A 24,555-nucleotide genomic window follows, 5' to 3' on the forward strand; every position below is an offset into this window, starting at 1 on the left:
GGAATTAGGGTCCTGGCCCCCAGCATCAGTGAACTTTGAGGTATTATTGCAAGTTATTTGTAGGGTTTTGGCTTTTTTTAACAACCCCATCCCCCAAATGCATGAAACATTGGTGCTTACTAAAAAAATCCCAGTCAAAGCTGACAGCCTACTTCTTAGATAGTGTGATGGTCACCATACAGAATGTTCTCAGACACTGGCAGAACAGCAGGGTACTAAAGACAATCATCATGGACCTTTGAAACAGAACTCTTCAGCAAGATACCAAGAACACATCAAGAAATTCTCAAAGAATTTACCTCTAAGTCTAAAAGCTGGTCATCAGGATAACACAAGGGTTCTAGATATGCTGGCAGGACCATCACTCTGAACCTCATGTCAAACTCAGTTGCAGATATAAAAGTCTCATTTTCTTTCTAGCACCACATTCCTGTGTCTCAGGTAACTTCCACCAATGCTTGGCATCAACCAGTGATTAACTGAGTCACTGTTAACACAGAATGGCAAAAAAAAAAAAAACCCACAAACCCTGTCATTTCCTGAGAAGTACAGTTTGATTCCAAATATCAGCATAGCTTGATTGAACAAAAAAGGAGAACTCATACAATCAAGACCTTAACTCAGTAGGCAACTGATCTGTACCCCGAAATGTGAGGATTAGTAAGCATCCTGATATAACCAAGTGTTACTGCTGTTCAATGACTATTCAAGCTTATGTAGAGCCATGTAGTAGACGGCAGGGCTCTCAAACTGCTGAAATAAAACTGAAATACTGAGGTCTCTAATTAATGAAAGATTCTTAGCCAAAACCAGCTCCAAGATTAGACAAAGTGAGAGTCCACATTAAGAAAACAACCCAGGACAAACAGACTGACTTTAAAGACAGAGTATCTGTTCTCTGACAGATTTAAAATGAATTGTATCTGCTGAGGAACTGGTCCATATGTTTGAGAGGTATTTTCCAACTCCAGCTTTTATGATTCATACATAGATTGCAATTTCATTGCTACAGGGTAAATACATTTTAAATTAGACTATATAAAGAAGCTCTAAAGTTGCCATGACAGTTGCAGCAAAATGCCTTGTCGTTTCTCATCACAAAGCATAACCTATCTTTATAACCAAATTAGCTTTTTCAGCTATTCCACCAAATGTAGCCTGCAGATCTATTTTTGTTGATCCACCAATTGTTTCTTTCAGATTTGCATGGTTAATGATCAAATACAATGATCATCATTTAGAATATTAAAACAATCCATCAGCTAGCTTTGTTCTCTTTCATGTGAAACACAGGAAAGGTGAAAGGTTTTAGAGAACTTTTTGTCAGGACCTTGTTTAGAAAGGCAGAGAAACAGTTCTATGCCACCAGCCCTGATCTGACTGTCTTCCCTAGACCTGCCCCTGGACACAGCTCAATGCCAGCTGTTTCTCCTCCAAAGGTTAGCCCTACCCCTTGGCTAATGTTTGCTCTGGAAAAATCATCAACTCCTTTGTTAGTGCAGCTGATGGTGGATCCAGCCATGGTCTCTTGGTTGCATTTCCTTTCCAGATTTAAGGCTTCAGGAGTATGAAAGATGAGAGGCACAAAGAGCAGAGTCCATCTGTTACTTTTGAATAATGGGTGAGGGGTGGGGGGCAAAAGTCTTCTAAAAATAACTTAAACTTCTGCTCCCACTTATCTTCCAATCTTTAAAAGCATGGGAACACTAAAGGCGGGGGTGGGGGGGAGAACGGGCGAGTGACACACAGTAGTATGCATGTGGGTTGCAACTTGTCATACTAATTATCTTTTGCATCAAATTGATTTCATTAACCAGAGAGCAGAACTTTTAAAAATCTCCATGAACTGTTCATTCCAGAAACAATTAAATCGAAAGTAAGAAGAATGATGAATTGCTGACAAGTGTTAAAACATCATCTGCAGGCAGCTTCTTTTTTCTTTTAAGAAGATGTCATAGCAAAGTCAAACGCAAGAAAACTACAAGAGAAGGTATCAAATGACATTTAATAGAACATGAGGCAAGATGGCAATGTGTAAAATCCTTTGTCAATCTTTGTTATTAGTCAATGTGCACACATCAGGGATACTACGGACAGTGTAATGGAAAGACCCCACTGTAAGATTATGTACTGCTTCAAACAATATTATCTAACAAAAAATTATCAGACAAGATCTGAACCTTGAGAAGAGTCAGGAATAATGTTTCTAGATGCAGCAAGGAGATAGTTTCCTTAAAAGACTTAAAGATTTAGAGAGTTCTGAATTCAATCAAACCAATATAGAATTTTGTTAGAATTCAATGGTGTAGCTGTGTGAACAACAAAACCAATTAAGCCTGATAGTGAACGTATACGTGTCTTGCAGCTGATTGACTTTAATTGAATTATTCCTTAAGCTCTGGGGTGAGCTCATCCCTTAACCAGAAAATCTGCACAGGAGAAAAAGTTTAGCCTCATTCTTGAAAAAACACAGACACCAACAACTGAGTCTTTTGCCCCATTGTTAGGGAATCCATCACATCGTTCTCTCCATGAATTGCCTGCTGGCTAGTGAAGGATGATCTCATGCTTTCCTTTGGTGCAGCACCACCAGCCTCTCTCCTCTGCTGCGTTTTTACAATTTGCGGAAGAACTTCGTATCTCTGGAAGATGCAATAAACTTGTACCCTTCCTTTTCTTCACCGAGATCAGTCAAAAAAGGCCAAGTTACAGGGAGCAGTCAGCACTCGCAGACAGAACATCAATAAGCTTCATTCAGCAAGAAAAACAGGCGAAAGTTATGCGAGGAATTTCCAGGAAGTTCTCCAATTGACACTCTGCAGTTTTGAGGTGAAGTTTCTGAAAGGGGTAGGGCACCTTTCGGTGACAATTCAAGATGTGACACAGGGAGAATTCTGGCTTTATTGGTTTAGCATTAGTAGAATCCTATTGGTTTCAGGGTGGGTTGGTTTTTTTTAATCTTCTAAAATTCACTTTCTAGGAAAAAAATACTTCTGAGTGACAAAATAAGTGCAGCTTACAGATACTTTGTGGAAATGTTTCATGTCTATAGAAGTCATTACAAATGCTGTCACTTCCCTTCATCCCCAGCACACATACTTCTCTAGGCTCTACTCTGAGCACACTGAGTAGATACTTAACATGATACACTCATTTGGTATTTGTCATCAAAAATAATGACGTAACAACAAAAATAATGACGTGAACAGAATAAAAAAGCTAGCTGGTCTAGAAAAAAAATCCTATTATGGCAGCTGTTTAAAAACATCATTTTGAACTAAAACGTTTTTATACTGCATGCTGATTTTAAGATTAGCCAGGGTATAGATGGAATCTTCTGAACCTCAACTTGAAAGTGCAACAAAATACCAGCAGTATCTCTGACTGAGTAATGATGAGAAAGGAAACCCATTGTATTTTCCTCTCATACTTGCAGAAGAGAACACAATGCCGCATCTTAGAAGAGTCCTCTTATGTATCCGTAACCATTAGACCTAAATTTTCAGGTTTATACACCATAATCAGGAGAAATTTAGCATAAATAATTTACCAAGACTTAGGTCACCATAACTTCTACAGAGCATGCACTCTCCAGACTTTTGAGCATTGTAATACTAGACTCACATAGTTGTTGTGTAATGAGAACTAATGCCCAAATATCATGTTTGGTGAAGGATATATATATATATATCTCTATATATATATCCATCTTCAACCTACGGAGTGGTCTAAAGGGACCAGTTATATAGATTGCAGAGGACAGTTGACCTGTGTGTTGTCATTTACACTAACCATGAAGCATAAGCCTAACTTCTAAACATAAGTTTTAGCTTCTTTCTAAAGATACACAACTGCTACCATAGCAGGATGAAGACCACTGACGCTATCAGATACAAAGGGTCTCTCCACAAGCACCAAGAGAAAGAATGGGGTCAGACCTTATCTACTGCCATTGCTTCCCTCCAGGCACAGGGTCTCATCCTGCTTGCAACTTACAAAATAACTTTACATCCAATTCAGTAGGCTTCTTGGTAATTTTTCAAACACAAGAGGTACCATACTGGGAGGAGCAACCTTCGAATAACGCTATGTACATTTACTCATATTCTGCCACTGACCAGAAGTTTCCTTTTTTAGTTCCTTTCTTACTTTGCTTTAAAAACACCTTAGCTTTTCAAAGCAAAGTTTATGTTGTACTTTGCTTGGCAACAGATATAGCAGCTCCTGAGTCTCATTTGGTTGAGTTATCGTCATGCAACAAAAATAGCTTACACATCTTGCTGTACCTATGCATTTGGCTGAGTAGCCAACCCAGTGTGCCGCTCTCTCTTGTTGCTTGCATAGCAGTCACAAAGATTAACAGGTCTGCTCTGCCCTTGCCAGTGACCTTGGTGAAGTCAGGTTTGTCAGCGCAGCTTGCAGATTCCCACTGCTTTAAAAACAGATGCCAGGTTCAATCCTCCCTTATGATGTCTTACCAAAAGCAACATGCTAGAAGCAGCAGCCCACAGATTTTACTGAGGAATCATCAAACTTTGAAGACAAGCAGGGCCTTTAACACTTCCAGTTGACTGGAAGAAACCAGCAACCTCTAGCAGGAGAAATGAGCAAGTGCTACAAGATATGAGACACACAAGAAAAAACTGTCCATGAGTCAGGGTTGTACTTGATTCGGCTACCTACTACACAGGTCAGTCTTTATTAATAGCAGACAAGATCCCACAAAGCTATAATATGCATAATGCGGCATATGCTACGAATGTAGTAACAGCAGCAAACTTGGTGCATTGACCACAGATACTTGATTTTTCCAGTCCTTCTTCCAATACTTCTTTTACACATCATGCCTTACAAGTACTTTAACTAGCTAAACTTGCTTCTGCAAGGCACTGCCTCCACCTCAAACTCAAGTTTAATGAAGTATCTGAGGCAAGCCTAACAAAGGCTTGTTGAAATTCACTGCGTTGATTTCACAGCATGTCAAAACAACGTTAAGAATTCAGGTTTTTTTTCATTCCATATTTGATTTTATCCCATATGATATCCCATTTATCCAATGATGATTTAAACCCAAATGTAACTAGGATCAAAGTGCAATAAGAACCAAGTTCAAATGTTGTAAAACTACGATGATGTATGGTACAGAGGTATATATAGTTCTGAGAAGATGTATTATGGAAAGGAGGTATTTAGGGATTTTACACATATGTCAATTTTTTGCAAAACTGACAAATTTCCCTCATTAACTCCGATGAAGCCCACTGAATTTTGCTACAGTTTTTTGGTTATATGCCAAGTGCCAGGAGGCAGTGACATATTTCTGTTGCTTGGGTTGTCTGGTCTGCTTTTGGAAAATTGCCAGAACTCATTTGACCTTTATAATAAGGTTTAACCCTAGTAGTTGGACTAAGATACTCATTTAGATAAGCAGACTGGTCCAGCTCAAACCTAGGTCAACAGTGAAGGAACGCTGTTGCCATTTGACAGCTGTTCAGTGGCTTCTGGGAAAATCGTTGGTGTTCTCAGTACATTTTCTAGTGGACAGGCACTTAACCTGAAGTTTACTGCCACAGTTTGCAGTGCTCAGCAGAAAGGCCAACAGCTGAGTCATCAGGGAGACAGTGACTTTCTTAATACTGACTTTTTCCAAGTCAGACTTGAGGCACTGAAGGGAAAAAGCCTAAAGAAGATTCAGAACAGGCAAATACAGAAATCTTTATAGTATTTAGAACTAGGCATCTTCCAACAGCTTAAAACAAAAGTCACTTCACAGGAATGGATCTTTTGAGCCATGGCTAACAAGCACTCCTATAACCTTTGTGTTCAGAAAACATGCCAGATCCCATAACGGAAACTCACCACTCCTCATCTCTCTGCTCTAACAGGTAATTAATTCCACCTGCAGGTCCCTGTTATTTTGGATACAAGCAGGCAGCAACAATCCCAGCTACTACTGGTCGAAGCACTCCAGCTACTACCAGTAGCCATACCTGGGATGCTTCTTAAAACTAAATAAATGCTCTATTTTTATACCAAATGATTGATCACAAGGTTCATTTTGACCTCAGGCACTGTGAAAGAGACTACTGAACTGACAGCTCTGTATAATTATCTGCTTATCAACACATTACTGCTCCAACACATATACAGGAAGAATAAAAGTGCAAAAACAAGGCAAGGGGAAAGCAGGGACACACACATAACAGGCAGGAAACAAGACAGCTAAGTTATATACACTGAAATATCTGACCTGGAATTCAGTGAAACAGCTGCTACAGAAAAGCTGGAATATCATCCTCCCTAGCTTCCATTTTCTTGACTGGTATTTCCATCATCTCAATCATGAAGAAGCTGTATTATAAACTATCACATAGAGTGGTAGAAGAATTGGCATATTTGAAATGTAGATCTTACACTGAATGTTTACCAACATCCACTGTCTGTTCCAATTCCTCTAAGAAAACCGCTAACCACTGGGTACTAAAACATAGTACTTATTTCTATGTTTAAAGAGCAGGATATTGAAGTAAAAAAAACCCAACACATTCTGATCTTGATTAAGGCACTGATGCCAAGTTCAGCAACGGACAAAGCTTTGACTATCTGCAAGAAACCAAGAAGCTTGCGCTGCCAACACCAGAAAGCCACAGCAATTGTAACAAAGCAGCAGCAGCACCAGACAGAGGAACATTATGGAAGTTTAGCCGAGAGCCCTCCTGTCCTGCAGCCCATTCGACATACTTCCACTTTCTGCATTTTTACTTCGTTAGCTATTAAGCTAATGCCTTGCTAATAGATACAGGGAGGGGAAAGATGCTGAAGTGTTCTATATTATTTTTAATGGCATTTAAGACGCAGCAATTACTCTTTGGGCTCATTTAGCACCTAATAGTAAAGATGCAGTCATATCTTTCTAGAAGGTAATATAATCTAAGCGTGTCTAAAGATACTTCTGCTAACAACCCTTGCGCAAGAGACCTGGAATATTGTCACAAAGGTGCCAGCCAACAGTGAGGACCAAATAGTCAGACTTGATGGGCTAGCTCCCTAGAGTGTGCCCATGAGCAAGAAAAGACAGCCTATCTCTGTCTTCTGCTTGCATATAAAGTGGATTTACTTGCAAGATCTGTTTAGGTGCTACCCACTTTTTGCCTCTCATCAACATAAGCAAGTTAGGACAATGGTTGGTTGGTTGTTCCAGCCTTTCTTTTAAGACACTTCACTTACGGTTACTTTCAGTGCTTCAACTTTAGGTTTGTATCTGAGATACTGCATTTCTTCTGTTTTTCTAAGAAACAATTCTTTTTTTCTTTCTTTTTCATTTTTACATCTACTTTGACTACACCAACCCAAGAGTTTCCACGTCATTGCTAGTAATGAGAGAATTGTTAATGTTAAAACTGCTTCTAGGGACATCTGAGCTGCAATACCAAGTGTCTTGCGTCCCACCCTGCCTGTCTACCTATGATTCCTAATGAGACACAGACTGTCCCACACATGGATGTGCCATTACTATAAGACACTCTGCCTTGGCTGCCATCCCACTCGGCAAAAGCAGCGGCATGTTAGGAATCAGCTATATCATTGTGCCTGATAAAGTGCCACTTCCTCCTTCATTTTCATCAGCAGTAAGAGCCAGTTGCACTTCAGAAAGCACACACAGTCTGCAGAGTACCACAGAAGGACTAAGTTCACTTCAGAGCTTCTCACAAAATTGCTGCAGACTTCTTGACACATCAAGTGATGCCACTAGCCAAGAATGGCAGCACAGGCAATTCCAGCTCATTAGCATCAGCTTGTATCTTCTTGATTCTATCCCTCAAGCCAGTTTAGCACATCTGAAGGCAGTAAGGTCCAACACAACCCCCTGGATGCCAATTCAGACGCTGAAATTTGGTTTGGCTTCCCTGCCCAACCCTCAGTCCTTTAATTCAGTAGATTAATTCCTTGGCTCCAAGAAAGATCAACTTTTTATACTATTGGCTTCTTATTCTGACATTGAGAAAGTAAAGTGCTTGAGAAAAAGCTAGCGTGAAGCAGGTAGTAATGCTTCTTTCCCAGGGCAGTCAGAAGGAACCTCTTAATCAAGTTTTAAAGACGCCTCCCCTGCAACAAGACACTTTCCCAGGCTCAGGAAGCAGGAAAAAAAATTTCTCTCAACAGCTTCACATCAAAACAAAACCCCAAACCTGAGCACACAAATTCCACATGTCCATGAGAGCAATGGGTTAATAGGAACTTATTAAAAACCTTCCGCAGATAGTGTATTTGAGATAGATAAACATGCTTCAGCTTAGACAATACAAAATATAAGTATGTCTGGGTAGTACAAAGCAAAATAAGTCCGTGAAAAATGTGTTATTTTCAGCAAATCATTGACCCCACCTGCAAAACACCTTTCAAATCTCTCACCCAATGGACCTTCAAACTTCACACAGATAGAGAAAATGAAAAAAGAAAACTTGGGGGAGGGAAGGAGGAAATCAATTTAACTTTTAACATTTCTTAGATGCATCAAAGGTCTCAGCCATGTAGTTCTATTAGGCTTCTGTGTGAATTCTTGTAAGATGTATGTGGAAAAGCCTTCACTGGGTTCACTGCATGAGACTGAAGAAAATGCAGACAATATGAATTCGAACTTTAATCTTTTTCTTTCCTGGAAAGCCATCTTCAAAGAAAATGTTTAAATAAACTATATATAGATGCTGGCAAGTTGTAAGGCTGAATACAAGTCTCTGATCCAATACACATATTTTGCCACTCAGCTCATGAGAGTGCACAGCAGTGTTCGGGTCTCCCAAACTGAACCGCAGCATGGCTATACAGCCTCACAGTTGGTACAGGTATTTGTAATATCCGTGAGGCAAGTTTACAAGCTTATTAAACCCAGAACACAGAATACAAAAGCTTACAATAAACAAGGATGAAAAAGAAAAGATTAGGAGTGTAAACGACAAAGGAAGATGAGATTAAAATGTGTGTGGGACAACACAGGTGGAAGAAAGTTACCACAGGCATGCTTTAATACAGCACGACAATTTTTTTTCCTGCAGATGCTGGATGGTCTAGACATACTTTCAAAAACATTCCTGGTAGTTAATCCCTTGACTCTGCTAGTGATTTGACAGGGTTGTAACATTACGAACAATCTTTATTATGTACTTATCTTCCCCTCCCTCCTCAAAAAAGAAATCAAGCCTGTAGAGCATAAAGTGCTTTTCATACTATTTGTTAGGATGATCTCCTTCTGACTTAGGAATGCATCTCCCATTAACATTAATGGGCAACTGCAGACACAGAAAAAGGGGAACAGTCATTACTGTTTCAGCCTTGTACATGTTAGTGATAAGATACTCCATGAACTTTTTCTTGCTTGCTGTCTGATCCCTTAGCATGGGGCAAGCAATAACCACTGAAAAGAATTAACCTTCTGCCTACATAGTCTTCATTTTCACCCCCACAACAGTGAAAATTCCATATTCAAAAAGTGAAAGAAAAAAAAAGTTGCAAACCTTAGTAAGCAAAAAAAAAAGAACATACTTCTATATGGAGAGGAGGCACGAGACTCAAAATATTTTGTGAAAGCAGAACTACTAAGACTGGAAGGATGGTGACATAGATAGCTAACAGCCCATGAAGCATTTAGCCACCTTCTTTCCCTTCATAATTTGACTACAAATAAAATTGATAGTTTCTTTGGCTTTAGTTTTCCAGGCCACAGCTCATGTTGCTGAAGTTTCCCCTCTTAGTGCATACACGTCCTTCAAAAAACAAAAATCCAGTACATCAGTTCAAGAATTTGCTCACCAGGATAACTTAAATTTTTCATAACATCAAGGGCAAGGGTGTTTGAGAGGAAATGAATGTACAAAGAGGTCAGAAAGAAACAAAAGTAGAAGTTGGGGGAAAGCAATATTTATAGGGTCAATACTGAACAAACACTTGAAGAGTTTTTAAAGACGAAGTTGCCTTAGTTGACACACGTTGTTCTTTGATCACAAAGCAAGCCATGTCATTGTCTGTACGCAAAAAAAGGTCCTTTGGTTTTGATGAAGTAACAGAAACCCTAAATACCATTCAAATTCATTCAATAAAAAAAATCACTGCCAATAATACTGCTTCCTGGCTATCACCAAACAGCTTTCTAGCTTCAGGCTGGGCTTATAACAAGTTTTCCTGAAATTTTTGGCCATTATAACCACTTCACAACTCTGTTGTTTAAAGTAGTGTAAAGAATATTGGCTGGGGGTAGGCAGCACGGGAGAACATGACTTCACACATTGCCAAAGAGCATCAAACACTTCTAACTTAAGTGACAAGACACAAACAATAGAGGGATCCAGCCATAATAACCATTCCCGACAACCTACAGAGGGGCACCACTGCACTGAATGAGTCACAGCTGTATAAGCCTCCTCCCTAAGCGGCAACTGCATCTAACAGTTTGCCACAGGATATCCTGCAACAACCTGAAATTAGCATGACCTAGTCGGGCTAATACAGGTAGGAAACACTATTGGATCCCTTCACAGATTGATTTTAAAAGGAAGCATGTATCAACCTGAGCTTCATATCTATTTTGACAAGGGCATATTACCTGATGGGGCTGTGAACTGGACCATCTGCTGTAGGAAGGAGCACCAGAAGTCTTGTTGGCTGTAGTTCTCTGCAAAATAAAAAGATAGACATGTCAAGTAATCACCAACATCTCCATCATAACAGTCAGCTTCACCAATCTCAACTATGTAAGCTCCCACAATAAAAAAAAAATAAACAAAACCATCAAAAAACTACAAATACAATACATTAGCATTAAAATCAGAGATGAGGGTATGCTGAATTTGCCAGTAATGTTGCCTCAACTTCTGTGTGTCACCTAGATGCCAAATTTAAACGCTGATCCCTAACCTAAACTGGGGCTGCAAAGCACCACCTTCCAACCAGGTAATTTACTCAGATTAAGCAAACATGCTCTAAATGGAAAAACAACTGACATCCTCTACCGGTGTGGCACATGAAGGCACAGACCCCAAGTCAGTGAAGAAGTATGATCCTTTATTGCATACGTAAGTGCTGGTCATATGCGATCGCTTATCTAACCAAGTTCTGCCCTGGAATATGCCTACATGCAGCAAAGCACCTTTGCAGCCAGCTCACGCTCCACCAAGCCGTCTACTCCTTCCAAGCTCATCTAAGGAGGTCTCTTCTTCCCAGACCAGGATTTAAGCTGGGGGGGGGGCTTTGGGCATGCCCCTCATTGGGAGGCTTTGGGCAGCCCCTCATTGCAGGCAGGTGTGCACAGAACTGATGTGCAGGTGAGCTGAGAGCCAGAGTTCGTGCTAGTTGCTTCCTCACTACATTTTAAGGCATAATCACTCTGCAGCCTGGCACTCAGACAACAAATGAAGCCTTTTCTTTATCTCCACATCCAGGCCTCCGGAGCAAGCAGGGAAAGCCTGCACAGATTTCAAAAAGAGCCCTTACATACCCGGGCTTGTGCAAAGCTGTCCTGCACAACATCCATGTCTCTAAACTGGAGAGGTATGGATTTGATGGAGTTTGAGGGACCACTCAATGGATAAGGAATTGGCTGGATGGTCACACCCAAAGAGCTGTGGTCAACAGTTTGATGTTCAAGTGGAAACCAGTGATGAGCAGCATTCCTCAGCAGCTGGCACTGGAGCCAGCACTGTTTAACATCTTTGTCAGTGACATGGGCAGTGGGATTGACTGCACCCTCAGCAAGTTTGCTGATGACACCAAGCTGAGTGGTGCAATTGACACACTGGAGGGAAGGGATGCCATCCAGAGAACCTTTACAGCCTTTAGAGGTGGGCCTATGCAAACCTCATGACATTCAACAGGGCCAAGTGAAAGATCCTGCACCTGGGCTAGAGCAATCTCAAACACAAATACAGGCTGCACAGAGAACGGATTGAGAGCAGCCCTGAGGAGAAAGGCTTGTGGGTATTGATGGATGAAAAGCTCAATATGACACAGCAATGTGCACTTGCAGCCAACCATATCCTGGGCTGCATTAAACGAAGCGTAACCGGCAGGTCGAGGGAGGGGATTCTTGCCCTCTACTCCATGCATGAGACCCCACCTTGAGAACTGCGTTCAGCTCCGGGGCTACCAACATAAGAAGGACCTGGACCTGTTGGAGCAAGTTCAGAGGAGGGCCACAAAGATGATCAGAGGGCTGGAGCACCTATCCTGTAAGGACAGGCTGAAGAAGTTGGAATTGTTCAACCTGGGGAGACCTTATAGCAGCCTTTGAATACTGAAAGGGGGCCTACAAGAAAGCTGCAGGGCGGCTTTTTACAAGGGCACGTAGTGATAGGACAAGGGGAAATGGCTTTAAACTGAAAGAGGGTAGACTTCAGATTAGATATTAGGAAGAAATTCTTCACCATGAGGCTAGTGAGACATTGGAACTGATTGCCCAGAGAAGTTGTGGATGTCCCATCTCTAGAAGTGTTCAAGACCAGGTGGGATGGGGCTTTGAGCAACCTGATCTATTGGAAGGTGTCCCTGCCCATGGTGGGGGCAGGAGGGAACTAGTCAATCTTTAAGGTCCCTTCCAACACAAACCATTCTATGATTTTAAGGACACCATTTAGGATGTTTGTCTGCCTGTTCTGAGAAGTTATATCTGTATTTTTCCCTAAGTCATAGTGACGTTTCATTCCCTACTTCATAGTAGTTTTATAGAGGCTTTTCTTAACTTGTAGAAAATAAAGCAAAATTGTTCTTTCAGAATCACTTCACTCAAAAATGAAGCTTACATATTTTTGGAATAGGTAATAAATGAAATTAGCTGTTTATCAACTTCTTTTTGAAGAAAAGAACCACAGACTTTTATGATTTATCTCTACACTTCTTTCACCTGATTCTCTGTATTTGATTTCTGAAGCACTAAGAAAGAAGGCCATAACACGGACTTTCATATCCCTATCATGTATCACATAACAGACCTTATAATCAAACTGCCTTTGATATTGCAGAAGAATCAATGCAATATGGTATCCACGAGAACACCACCAATTATTAAAATATGTATTATCCCCAGTTTCAAAGTAGCTTTATACCGTGAACTTCTATGCCACTTACTCCTAGTTTAGGCTAGGGCCTAGCATAACACAAAGCTCCTCCAAGTCCACCCCTCGCTTACATGAATTTGTTGACTCTAAAAAAACACAAAACACCACAAGCCACAGTCAGTAGCCAAATATCTTGCAAGCATATCATTACTATACTGTGTAAGCTCAGGTATTACAAAAAACTTGTGACAACAAAGCTATCTGTATCAGAAAGATCAGGTAGATTTGAGTTACCTACTCAAGAGATCTTAATTGAAACAGGCTTTCCAGACATGAGATACTAATCTATCAGTACAATATGTCACCAGGAGGATACTAATAGGGGGACAGTTTCAAATTTCAACCATATGGACATAAATTATACTAAAAAATACAAGTAAGACAATCCAAGTGAGATTTATATACCACAATGTAGTATAATCTTTGTAAGTATGAAAATAAATAGCCTATGGTTTTTAACACCCAAGTGTATAGTACATTTCTATGCCAACTATAACCACTAGGGCTTACACATCATTACATAAAAAAAGCTGGCGTGTCATTCCCACTAATGAGAAACAGCCACTGCTGTAATTGTGCTTTCGTGTTAGTCTATCAAAAAGCAGTTATTTTACAAATTTAATTATTAGCATTACTGTTTAGTGTATTTAGCTTCTACTAGACACCCTTAGAATAGTCATTTTTTAATAAACAAATACACCATGCAACAGAATAACGGTTTCTTTTGACAGAAACTTTGGAAAAGACAAACTGCACACAATGCTGATTTCAGGTCTATAAAAACTTACAAAAACTATCTCTACCTACTTCAGAAGAAAGCCTAGTCAATCTATGAACAACCAGTTGAATAATGAGATAGCTGGAGTTTTTCTGGGAGCTGTTTTCCAGAAAGATGCCTTTCCACAAGCACCACACACCTTTTTTAATTTCAAAATTAATATATATAATGTATGCCTTTACTATTGTCCAATAAAAACCTCCATATTCCTCCTGCTTAAACACATAAATAGCAGCCTTTGGTTTCATTACTTACCCCAACACCCGTTATCTCTAGTAGGTACATTTCCTCTACAGCAATCGCTTTTGAACTCTCCCACCTCTGTTTCAAGGACATCCCAAAGAAAGATATCCTTCAGAGAAATAGTACTGCATTATTACAGAGAAACAAGAGAACCTTTCCAGGCTAGGCAGCCAGTAGACAAATTCCTCCAAAGACAGAGGCAGAAGGTAATTTTTTGCCTAACTTTACAAACAAGAAAAGACCAGGGCTTCAGAAGTATTTAGAAGCTGACTTCATTTCCCAATTTGTTTAAAAGGTACTCACTTAAAAAAAAAAAAAGGTGTAAAAACAGTAGCATAAAAGTTCTAAGATCAGCATTTATTTCCCCAATCCTCCCAGGCTTTTTTCCGCTCCCCCCCCCCCCCCCCCCCCTTTACATTCACAGATCAATGAGCAGGATCAATTGCACGTTCCAAGGCAATCAAAATATTAAGTTATAGGGCAAAGGCTTACACTGCTCACACACAGGAGCTTCTACATCAGGTCATTTGGGATAGATTCTGAAAGATCTCGAAAATACTTCCATCAGAGCTTCTTTCCAAGTTCTAAGGGGCAACACGAAAAAAAAAGCTGAAGGCTAGACCACATCCCCCACTTGGCTCAGTGGTTAAAATATTTGAGGCAGGTAACTTTAAAAAAACACACATGATCAAAGTCCAAAGACACAGACGTATATGCACACTCTCACTCCTATCTCACTGCAATTCGTAGAAATTGGACAATGCCCTAACTACCCCTAGGAGTAGGACCCTTCACACATAGCAGCCAAGGTCACACTGATGGACAAATAGCCTTTGCATGCAGCTTGCACCACAAAGGAGACCTCGAGGTGTTGAATTTTCACAAACTGTCTTACCAGGGAAAACACAAGCTGCATATAGCCCCTTAAGCCACATCCCTTCCTTCAGATACAATCACCTTCCTCATCACTCTTCCCTTTGAGAACGGGGGAGCACGCACACGGGACATTTAAGCACTCTCCCTCTGGCACAACTAGCACTTTAGCACAAGCCCTAGACAGAATCTCCCTCGCTGGTCTTGTCGAGCTCCCTGACAGCATCATTTGAAACATCTAAACCAAGCAACTCTCAGCTCCCCCAAGGCCCCTAGCAAGCCCCTGCACTTCGCTAATTTTACATCCAACCCTTCTACCTTCCCAGCTCATTTCTGCTCCCTGCGAGCTGTCTCTCAGCCATATGCAGGTACAATGCCATCACCATCACCACCACCCACCTATTAAAAACTAATTAGGACTGACTATTCTAATCATCTGCTTGTCCAAGCTGTTCCTTATGTCCTTGCCACTCCTCATTCCCCCACCTGTGAAGAGAGGTTAAACCCACACAGCTGCAGGTGACCACCAGTCGCTTCAAAAGACCAATGAACTTCTGCTGAAAACTTTAGAAAGGTATAACAACTTTCACAGATGGCTGTACCTCTGAAGGTAATAAAAATGCTAAGTGGATATGTGAGTTTAAGTATCTGAGGTGGAAGTTATGGAAAAAAAAAAAAAAAAAAGAGAGATGAAAGCTGGTGGCCTGCACGCTGCTGCCCAGACAACACTTGGTATGAGAGGAGAAAATCTGATCTAGGTTCAGATACAACATGTGCTTCAAGCGCACAACCAGATCCAGGCCTGAGTGTGAAGAATGCTGATGAAACATCAGACTGCTTCCAAATCCCCATGAGAGCAGGAAAATAGTACTTTTCATAGCAATAAAGTGGCACAGATAAAAGAAGAGCAAATGATGCAGCGTATGTGCAAAACCACTGTTTTATGTGCAGTTCACAGGAAAACTGTTTTCTCAGAAGTTTCCTACTACCGAACACAGTAGATAACGTAGCAAGAGGCCAGAAAATACTTTTAGGAGAATACATGGAAATCTGAGCATTTTCATGAGCAGGAGAGCCCATGAAAATATATGTTACTATTTCATTCTTGGGCTAAGGCTATTAGTGACTGTATACAACACAAGCATAGATCACATACAGTCCATAAATAATTACGCGTTCCGTCAAGAGAGCTTCGATGTAAGGCAACCCTTAAAAATTAGGAACAAAAAGCAGAGCACAGAGAAAGAGTTACAAGTGTCATTACTCTGGCAATATTTCTAAAAGCAAAGAGTATATATCCTGATAACAAAGCCAAAGCTTATAACTCGTTCTACAGCTAAATAAACTTATAAAACCTTCTGATGGGTATGGCAATTCATCTCATTAGCTTGGAAAAGTATCTTAAGAGGGGCTGAATTACTGTCTGGAAGTACCTGTCTCTTTCCATCCACTCAATGGGGAGAGAAGCTAAGCAGCCAGTTTAATTGAGACATCTAACTTTGGATGGCTGATGTTAGGTGAAATTAAATCTACCCACACTCCCTGTTTTCGATTTTACCAAGGGACCTAGGCAATTTGTCCTCTTCTAGGGTTTAAAGGGGTTTTCTGGTCACAAATTTGGTATGTAATAGGGGTATTTCTGAACAGCCTTGTGAACTCCTACGAACTGTACTAATCCTTCAAAGGCAGCTCGCTGGTAAAGCTGTAAAGTACTGTCTTGACTTTCAGAACTTGGAATATTTTGGCTGGGCAAGAAAGGGAGAAGAGATTTTTACTTATAAATAGAGAAAACATAATAGGAATAGAGAAAATATAAAAATACAAAAGTAACCCAAAGAAAATACTAAGCATTTAATCATATCAAAACTGCAGGGTGGGGGTGGGTGGGGGTAAGGGAAAAAACTACTTAGACTTATTGCTGTAGTTCTTTGAGAATGCAGTTATAGTTACGTAATATACATGACACGCTACCAATTCCTGGGCTCTTCGATTTCCTGGCCTCAAATCCTGCTGGCATTTAGCAGGTATCTTGCTCATCAGTTTTACTGGAGAGGTTGCTTGTTCAAAGAGTGTAATGTCCAGCTGTTTATGCAAAGGCTGATATCAAATTCAGAATATATTTGCACCGTCCAATATCTCGGTTACTTTTTTCCCTATTATTTGGTATAGAATTTCCCTGATTTTTCCTTAAATACAAAAATTCATTTGCTGGACAAAGTAATAGTGACATCTGATAACATTGTGAGATGTTAAGGCACTGAAGTTCTTCCTTTGAAGTTTGCTTTCTTTTTTTTCATTGAGTTCTGTATATCTGTGACTTTTGCAAAGAGGAACCAGTAATGTTATGTTTAAAAGGAACAATATTCAATGGCTTCTTATTGAATACAGGCTTTGAGGTTCACTTGCTTATTTTATTTTTTTTCACAGCAGGAGTTTATGAGGAGAAACACAAATTAAAAGGTTTTAACCTCATACTATCAAGGGCTATAATGTCCTTTATGACTCTTCATAAACAAATAGTGGGTGAAGTCCTTTTGCCATTAACTGTAGCAGAAAGAGGGAGAGGTGTTTTTTAAAGTACCGAGTTTTATTTCTTTTTACTTATTGAGTTTAGTCCACAAGAATGCAGTATAGAAAATGACAAGTTATTAATGCCTATATACAAGTTAAATAGAAAAGGTGACAACTTATCTGATTCTGTCTGATCAAAAATAGCGCTTAGAGGAACTAGAGAGTCTGAAATTTGAACCAGTAATATCTCTTGAAACAACACAGACTTCATGCCTACGTACCAATCCATCCCTGCCTCTGGTCTGGCTCCAGGCACCCTTAAGCCTTGTTGATTCTGTGGGGGGTAAGACCTCGCACACTTAATAATACTAAATCCTTCACAGCCTCCTCCTCACAAACATCATCTCAACGGATCAGAGGAGTCAGCTCAGTGGAAAGAGCTTCCTCTGCTTCCAATCTGCTATCACACCTGGCTCCATGGGGAGACAAACCCCACTGAAGCCGGTTCATTATAGATGTGATGCTCACCTATGAAGCCTTTTTCACTCCTGTGCCACAAATATATACAATTCCTTGCTCTCTTTGAAACCTCGACCCATTTTTCAACAATACCAATACTATGCTGGAAATTCATAGCTAATGCCTCTCTGGACATAAGAAAAAACAAATTGCAAATACTTTAAAGATCTATGGTTTCTTCAATCCTGTCCAAGTAAAATTAATTTTCAGGCTCCTCACAGTTAAAAATCCTCCATTACTGCCTGGAAAACTACCTGCTTTCTAGTGAGACTAGCACTATGAAATTCCAGAGATGGATATTTTTTTTTCTTAGAAAAGTGAAGATAAAGGTTGATAATTCGATTAATAACAGGAACATCATAGTGGTGTTGACAGCAGTGCAACGACAGTATGTGGCATGACAGTATGGTCTTCTCTTCCATGCAAAAGGTGCACGATGCCTTCAGCTAGCTTGGCAGCTGAGTGGATAGCATATGTCAAAGCGACATCAATGTTTTGCGGTGATGAGATGATGTGGGAGAATCATCAAGTATGTTGTCCCATAAAAGTATAAAATCAAGAAGAAAGCATTAAAAAAGCAGCTGATCTGGACACAATGGTCCAGATGGAACAGATGCAAAATATAACAGAATTACGAGAGGTAAAGTTTATAAGTAATGAAATACATTTGTAAGGTGTGTATGAAAAAGCACGCAGTGGGAAAACAAACTTTCCTAAAGATTGTTGCACAATGTCATCAGGGATTATTTCTTCTAGCTTACAGAAATCAATGTTATGACAGGGAGAGACAGAGCAGGAGAGATATTGACTGAGCTGTCAACCATAGGAGTGCATCTCTCTGAACCTGTGGGTTTGGGCTTTGATGAAGCAAATGCATTCAGTAGACATTTTTATAGGAACTCAGGCACTAACTCAAAGTACTCACTTGCATTTTATATCCACTATCTACTCCTGCTCATCAACATAGTGACTCAAAATTTTTGAGGTGAAATTGCCAAAAGTCATATAATTCATCTATTACTCACTCCAACAGTGGACTCCTGACAGCTTAGTAATTTGACATGGGCTCTGAACCATAGTGTAGGGCTTGTCATGATACTGTGATTCCCCCCTTTTTCCCTCTTTGTCCACTCCTGCTCACCAATTTAACATAGATACTGTAGCACCCTGGAAGGAAAAAAAATTCTGGACAAAGCCAGGGTTGAAAATATCCTCTCTTCAGAAACCCTCATTATACTCACCAACCAGGAGTTTTGTTTTAAAAAAAAAAAAAATCACTTCATGACCTCCCATATTCTACTTGATTGTTAAAACTAATAATGAATGTATTTGAAATTTCAAAGTATATCTTTAAATGGTGATGAAGTCCACAAGCCTTTTATATCTCACAAACTGAATAAGAACTGATATTAGAGATTGCATTACCCACCTCAAATGACATCTGCCTTAGCAAAACTGGCTGGTCAAGCTTGAACCAGCAATACTGTAGCCGTTAATTCCTTCTCCAATTCCCAGCTGTATTGACCAACACAAGCACAGAATATTTGAATCACAAACAAGCTGAACAACTGTTATGGTTGGTGACAAGCAACAACTTCTTTCTTAGGAATTTTAATATGGTGAAAGAACTCATCTCTGTGGAGATGCCACATACACCCTGACTTGCTGTGCAGTCAGTACTTTCTCCCAAAGCCAGAAAATTTAAAGATAAGCTGCAAAGAGATCGAGGAACAACCTTCAAGTCTTCCAGATGGAGTTGACATAAAGTTGGCATCTTTATCCCATAAAATGTACAATTAAGAAATTGTAAGAAAGTCACAAGGCTTGGAAACATGCAATAAGATAAGGAGGAAAAATCACGTCAGCTTAAGTCAAAAAAAGGAAAATGAGAATATAGAAACATTTCATGCTTTGAGGTCAAGAACTCTCACAGGCACTAGAGAGAAGGTAGGGGAGCACAACACAGCCGTATGAAAGATAATATAGTTTGAAAGTGGATTTTTAGAAGTTAGCAGCTGCTTCAGTGGAAAAAAGACTGCAAGGTAGGAAGTAAGTATTATATCATGTTAAGTTGTCATATTATCAGCATTCAGTAACTTCAAACAGTCAGGGAACACAACAGTACTGATCTTACTAGGACACGTACTCCTACTTGAAGAATGCACAATGCAATATAAGATGCATTATTGGAAGAACTTGGAACATACCACATCTTTTATGTCCTTTGAACTCTCACCATTTTCCTAAGTGAAACACTGGGGCACAAGGAGGTATAGGGAACTAACTAAAAAAGAAAAAGATGGTCTTGGTTATGGAAGACAGTGGAATGGGATTAGATTTGTGGGACTGAAAGATGTGGCTTTTTTCAGAAGTTTGCATAGGTCTGCAAAAATGGAATTAACAGATATATGTTGATTTGAGACAAAGGAATAACATCAGGAAGGTAAAAGAATTTCACTGTAGTGAGAACTGTTCTTTTCCAGTAACTATTCTGAGAAAGACATCCACCCCATTAAAAAAGCAGACAAGAAATATGAAAAGTGACCCAGAATCTTTGAGCAATATCAGGTCTGAGCTGCTAAAAGATAATGAAGTGTCCACACAGAAGACTGACAGTCAGTGGGAGACCTTCAATGATACGCTATGGAGAGTGCCAAAAATCATTAGAGGAACAAATGCAAATACAAAAACAATGGATGCTTTCATAAAGGGGGGGGGGGGGGGGGATCTTTCCTTCTTTTATTAATGTTCAGTAAAGATCATAAGAATTCAGGATTATGATTACATTGAAGATTATAATAAAGCCAGAACAGAGAAGAGTCTTGGTAAGAGAATGAAAAAGACAATTGTGCAGAATTTGAAGTAAAAGATGGTATAGAGTAGATATACTAATCAGAATATTTTACATGTATTTCAGTACTGGGAGGTAAAGACATGAATCATGAGGGTTCAGGAAAGTACAAAAATAAAAATCTTTATTTGCAAACAATACAATCACAGAAAGGTGGAGGAGGTACTCTAATGATCTCTTTAATGGCAAGACAAAAGGGAGAACAACAAAAGGCTATTTTCTAGATAAATGAGTCATTCTCAGAATAATCAAATTTTTTAAGTATTCAAACATTCAGGAAAAATGCTGGCAAGTCCCACTAAATTAAGACCAGGACACAATAAAAGTAGCCAAATTTTTGACAACCTAATTTTGAAAATATTCCCAAGCAGTCAAAAGAGAAAGTCACATTTCCCACTTCAAAATAGTGATGTATTGGAAATGTAAGAATTATTTGTACATTTCTTCTCATTACAACCTCAGAAATCCACCCTCCATATCTTTTGCATACTCATTAAACAAAGGAAACAGTGAGAGACAGCAAGTATTGGTGTCTGGGAAAAAGCATGATGTTCCCTCCCAAGATTAGTAAAAAAAAATGAAAACAAGCAATCAATGTCGGTTAGGTGTTGTCTCAAGAGAAAATGCTGATATAAACACAATGAAGGTGTAACTGCTTAGAGGATTTAGGAAGAACACACTAGTGGATCTTTGGCCTGCAGGGAGAAGATCTGACATCTTAGAAGACCATAGCACAAGCACGCAATTGTTTATCCAACGTGTAGGAAGTTGAGTGCTTTGTAAGCAGGGACACAATGAGATTTCTGCTCTGGCGGGAACAGGAAGAAGCCCCATACTTTCCAGAGCGGTCCAGTCACTGGGAGTCTGGGGTTGGAAGGAACTGAAGCGATCTGCCTCAATTTCTGAGCAAGTGGCTGCTGTAGGAAAGACGAGGTAGGAAGAAAGGGGTGTTTTTTCAGATCAATGAAAACAGCAAGGAAAATTCAAGGAATATAAAATCAGGTAAATAGGTGTGTCATGGTAAGATTTTGAGCAAGCCTTCTGTCATGCTTGACATGAGGTTTCAGTGAGTTTGGTAGCACAAACACCTGGCAGCTTTCAATAATAGTCCTAGTTTGTGGGAGGAATAAACTCAATTATTTGGTACTTTAGCTCTAGTGACAATGGGGAAATTTGTCTTTATGCTCTTATTTTCCTAAAAAGTCAACAAAGTAAAAAAAGGGAGCATTTGACTAGATTAGCACTGATACTGCCTAATCATGAACTGAGACACGGAGCTGACAAACTGAAGGGGTGACATCGTATTGCAGTTTGACTGCAGTCAGTGCTAGCGTAATACAACTGGCACGGGTGACAGCCGCTGCGACTGTGAAGCAGTACAAGGTTTGTTACTCGTCAACGACCACAGCAAACTTGCTGGGCTCCTGGGTACACACAGTACTCTCACTTGGTTGCAGACATTTATAAAAAGAATTACTGAAAATACGGTTAGCTGACTGTTTTGCCCAGGATCCAGAACATCACTCTTACTGCCCAAGCAACGTGTTGGATGTGATTTTTATAGAGAGATTCTAGTAATTCTGATAATAAGCTTTTGCAAACACTGTGCTCATTTGTCTAAAGGCTGTGAAATCCTACACCTATTGCCTTCACCTACCTTCCTCTTCCACCAGTACCAGCCTTTACGTTCTCCTTGTTCAAAACCCCTGTGCTTGCTCCCTGACTTCGGCTTATGCTCCTTCTCCCCCAGGCCTATCACGCAATCTAAATCCTGACACCACAGAAGGTGAGACAGGCATTCAAATTCAGCTGTCATCGCAAGAGGAGAGATGCAACACAGTGGCTAGAGCAGCAATAACTGCGAAAATATATCATTCCAGCTTCTTCAAATGCCCCTCCCTGCACCGCGATCAAGTCACACCACAGCAATAAATTCTTCTAAGAGCCCTTAAATCCATCACACTAATTGCTAAATGTGGAGTAGCCATTCATCTTTCCTGGTAACATTGCAATGCATAAATTTGCTGTAAGATTATTTTTTTTAATGTTTCCTTATGATTAAAGCATAAAATAACAGAAAAAGTAACATCACTCCATCTGCTTTCAGGCTAATGCTTCTTTTTGAAGCCTGGAGAAGAGTTCAGGATGGAAAACATGAAAGATAAGGAGAACCGACAACAGAAAGGGACAGATATTTCCCTACTGTATTCACATGCATTCTTAGCACTTAAGGCACTTATTTCTAGACTGTAGAATGAATAAACAACACTCATCTTTTCAGATATTTCCTAACAACCTTCTCTTTAAATTTCTTTCTAGAAATCTCACAGTAAGTCTCCATTATTTTAGCATAGAGTCTGTGAAACTGGACTGTATTTTAGCAGAGGTCAAATATTTAAAATAATAATATACTTTGGAGTTGGTTGATAAATATACATGGAAAGAGACTTCAAGGAAAACACAGGCAATAATGAGAGGCAAACTTGGGATTGTGAGCATGTCCTTTGTCAATTTGTTCAGCGTACAGTAACCTTGCCAAATTAAGAAAATTCCAAGTGCATTAGGAAAGGCTGCCCTCTTCAGACAAACTTAATAAAAGGTATCCAGAAGAAGTTCTAAGCATCTTGAAGTTAAAATAAAAATGTAGTGAAATGAACTGTGGAGTGTAATATCAACATAATACCAACTTTCTTCTGCTTAATAACAATTTGCTACTACATAAAGAGAAGTGCTTCTTGTCATTAGCTGCATATTAATGTGTGTTTGTTTAGACTCACTACAGATCCATTTATGTATTTTTATAACGCTATAAAAACTTCCATTCATATGCTGAAATACAGAGACATAACTAGTTAAGAAAGCTATTGAGTCTGAGCTATCCCTATACTGTCATATAGAAAAATAACCCATTTTGCAGTGCCGAATTTCTATCACATGGGAATTTTCATTAAACATTATAAACTTGCTTCTTTTCTTTAACAAAATTTGGGTTTACATATGTTTTGATCTCCCTAACACTTCAGAATAGTGGAAAAATGTTTTCATCATTGTGATCGGTGTTTTATATTGAAGGCTATTTTTAATTTCTTTGCCTTAAATTTCTCATGAACAGTAGGAAACTGAGCTTATTTAGCCAGAAAGTTTCTTTTCTTTTCTTCACTATCGGTCATCTGAGTGTTTTTCACAGGTGAAATTATGGATTTTTATGTTGCATCACACTAGGTGGCAAAACACAAGGACACCGGCTACTTTCTTGGTGAATATGAAATGAATTTTCATAAGGAAAACGACCTGTATGAAGAAAATAACTGTATCTGGGTTTACTGCTGTAAATAAAAGCTTCCAGTTTATTGGGGAAGGTGAGGTGGATATAAATGTTTTTAGTTGTGTTTGAAAACTGAAAGGTGTATCATGGAATCTGCCGAGGAGAACCAGAAATACAGATTATGCTCAGTAATACCAAACCTACTTAAAAACTATCAAATGTTTTCAAGTCCTTTTAACAGGACCTGGGACTGTAGTAGGCAAACTTTTTGTAACGGTCATTAATTGTCAATATAGTCCCCTAGGGTTGCTCCAGAGCAGGGAGCTACCAAAAGAGGAAGTATTACCTGTGACAGAAAGGTACCAGGGATTTAACTGCCAGTTTGATGGAAGTTTCCCCATTCATCCATAGA

At 39.6% G+C, this 24,555-nt stretch overlaps 1 protein-coding gene across 6 annotated transcripts in view; it reads right to left on the reverse strand.

Moving 5' to 3' along the window:
- Positions 1-24,555, reverse strand: part of RBMS3 (RNA binding motif single stranded interacting protein 3) — a 719,214-nt gene that overhangs the window by 600,214 nt on the left and 94,445 nt on the right. For 5 of the 6 annotated variants that reach the window (XM_055707003.1, XM_055707004.1, XM_055707002.1 and 2 more), the window contains one exon: positions 10,598-10,666. In XM_055707003.1, the coding sequence (XP_055562978.1) occupies positions 10,598-10,666 (69 nt within the window). Of the gene's footprint in view, positions 1-10,597; positions 10,667-14,616; positions 14,730-24,555 lie in introns of those variants that run through there. The other variant, XM_027814796.2, reaches the window with a different exon arrangement.

Source organism: Falco cherrug, chromosome 4, assembly GCF_023634085.1.
Source record: "Falco cherrug isolate bFalChe1 chromosome 4, bFalChe1.pri, whole genome shotgun sequence".
NCBI classification, from domain to species: Eukaryota; Metazoa; Chordata; class Aves; order Falconiformes; family Falconidae; genus Falco; species Falco cherrug.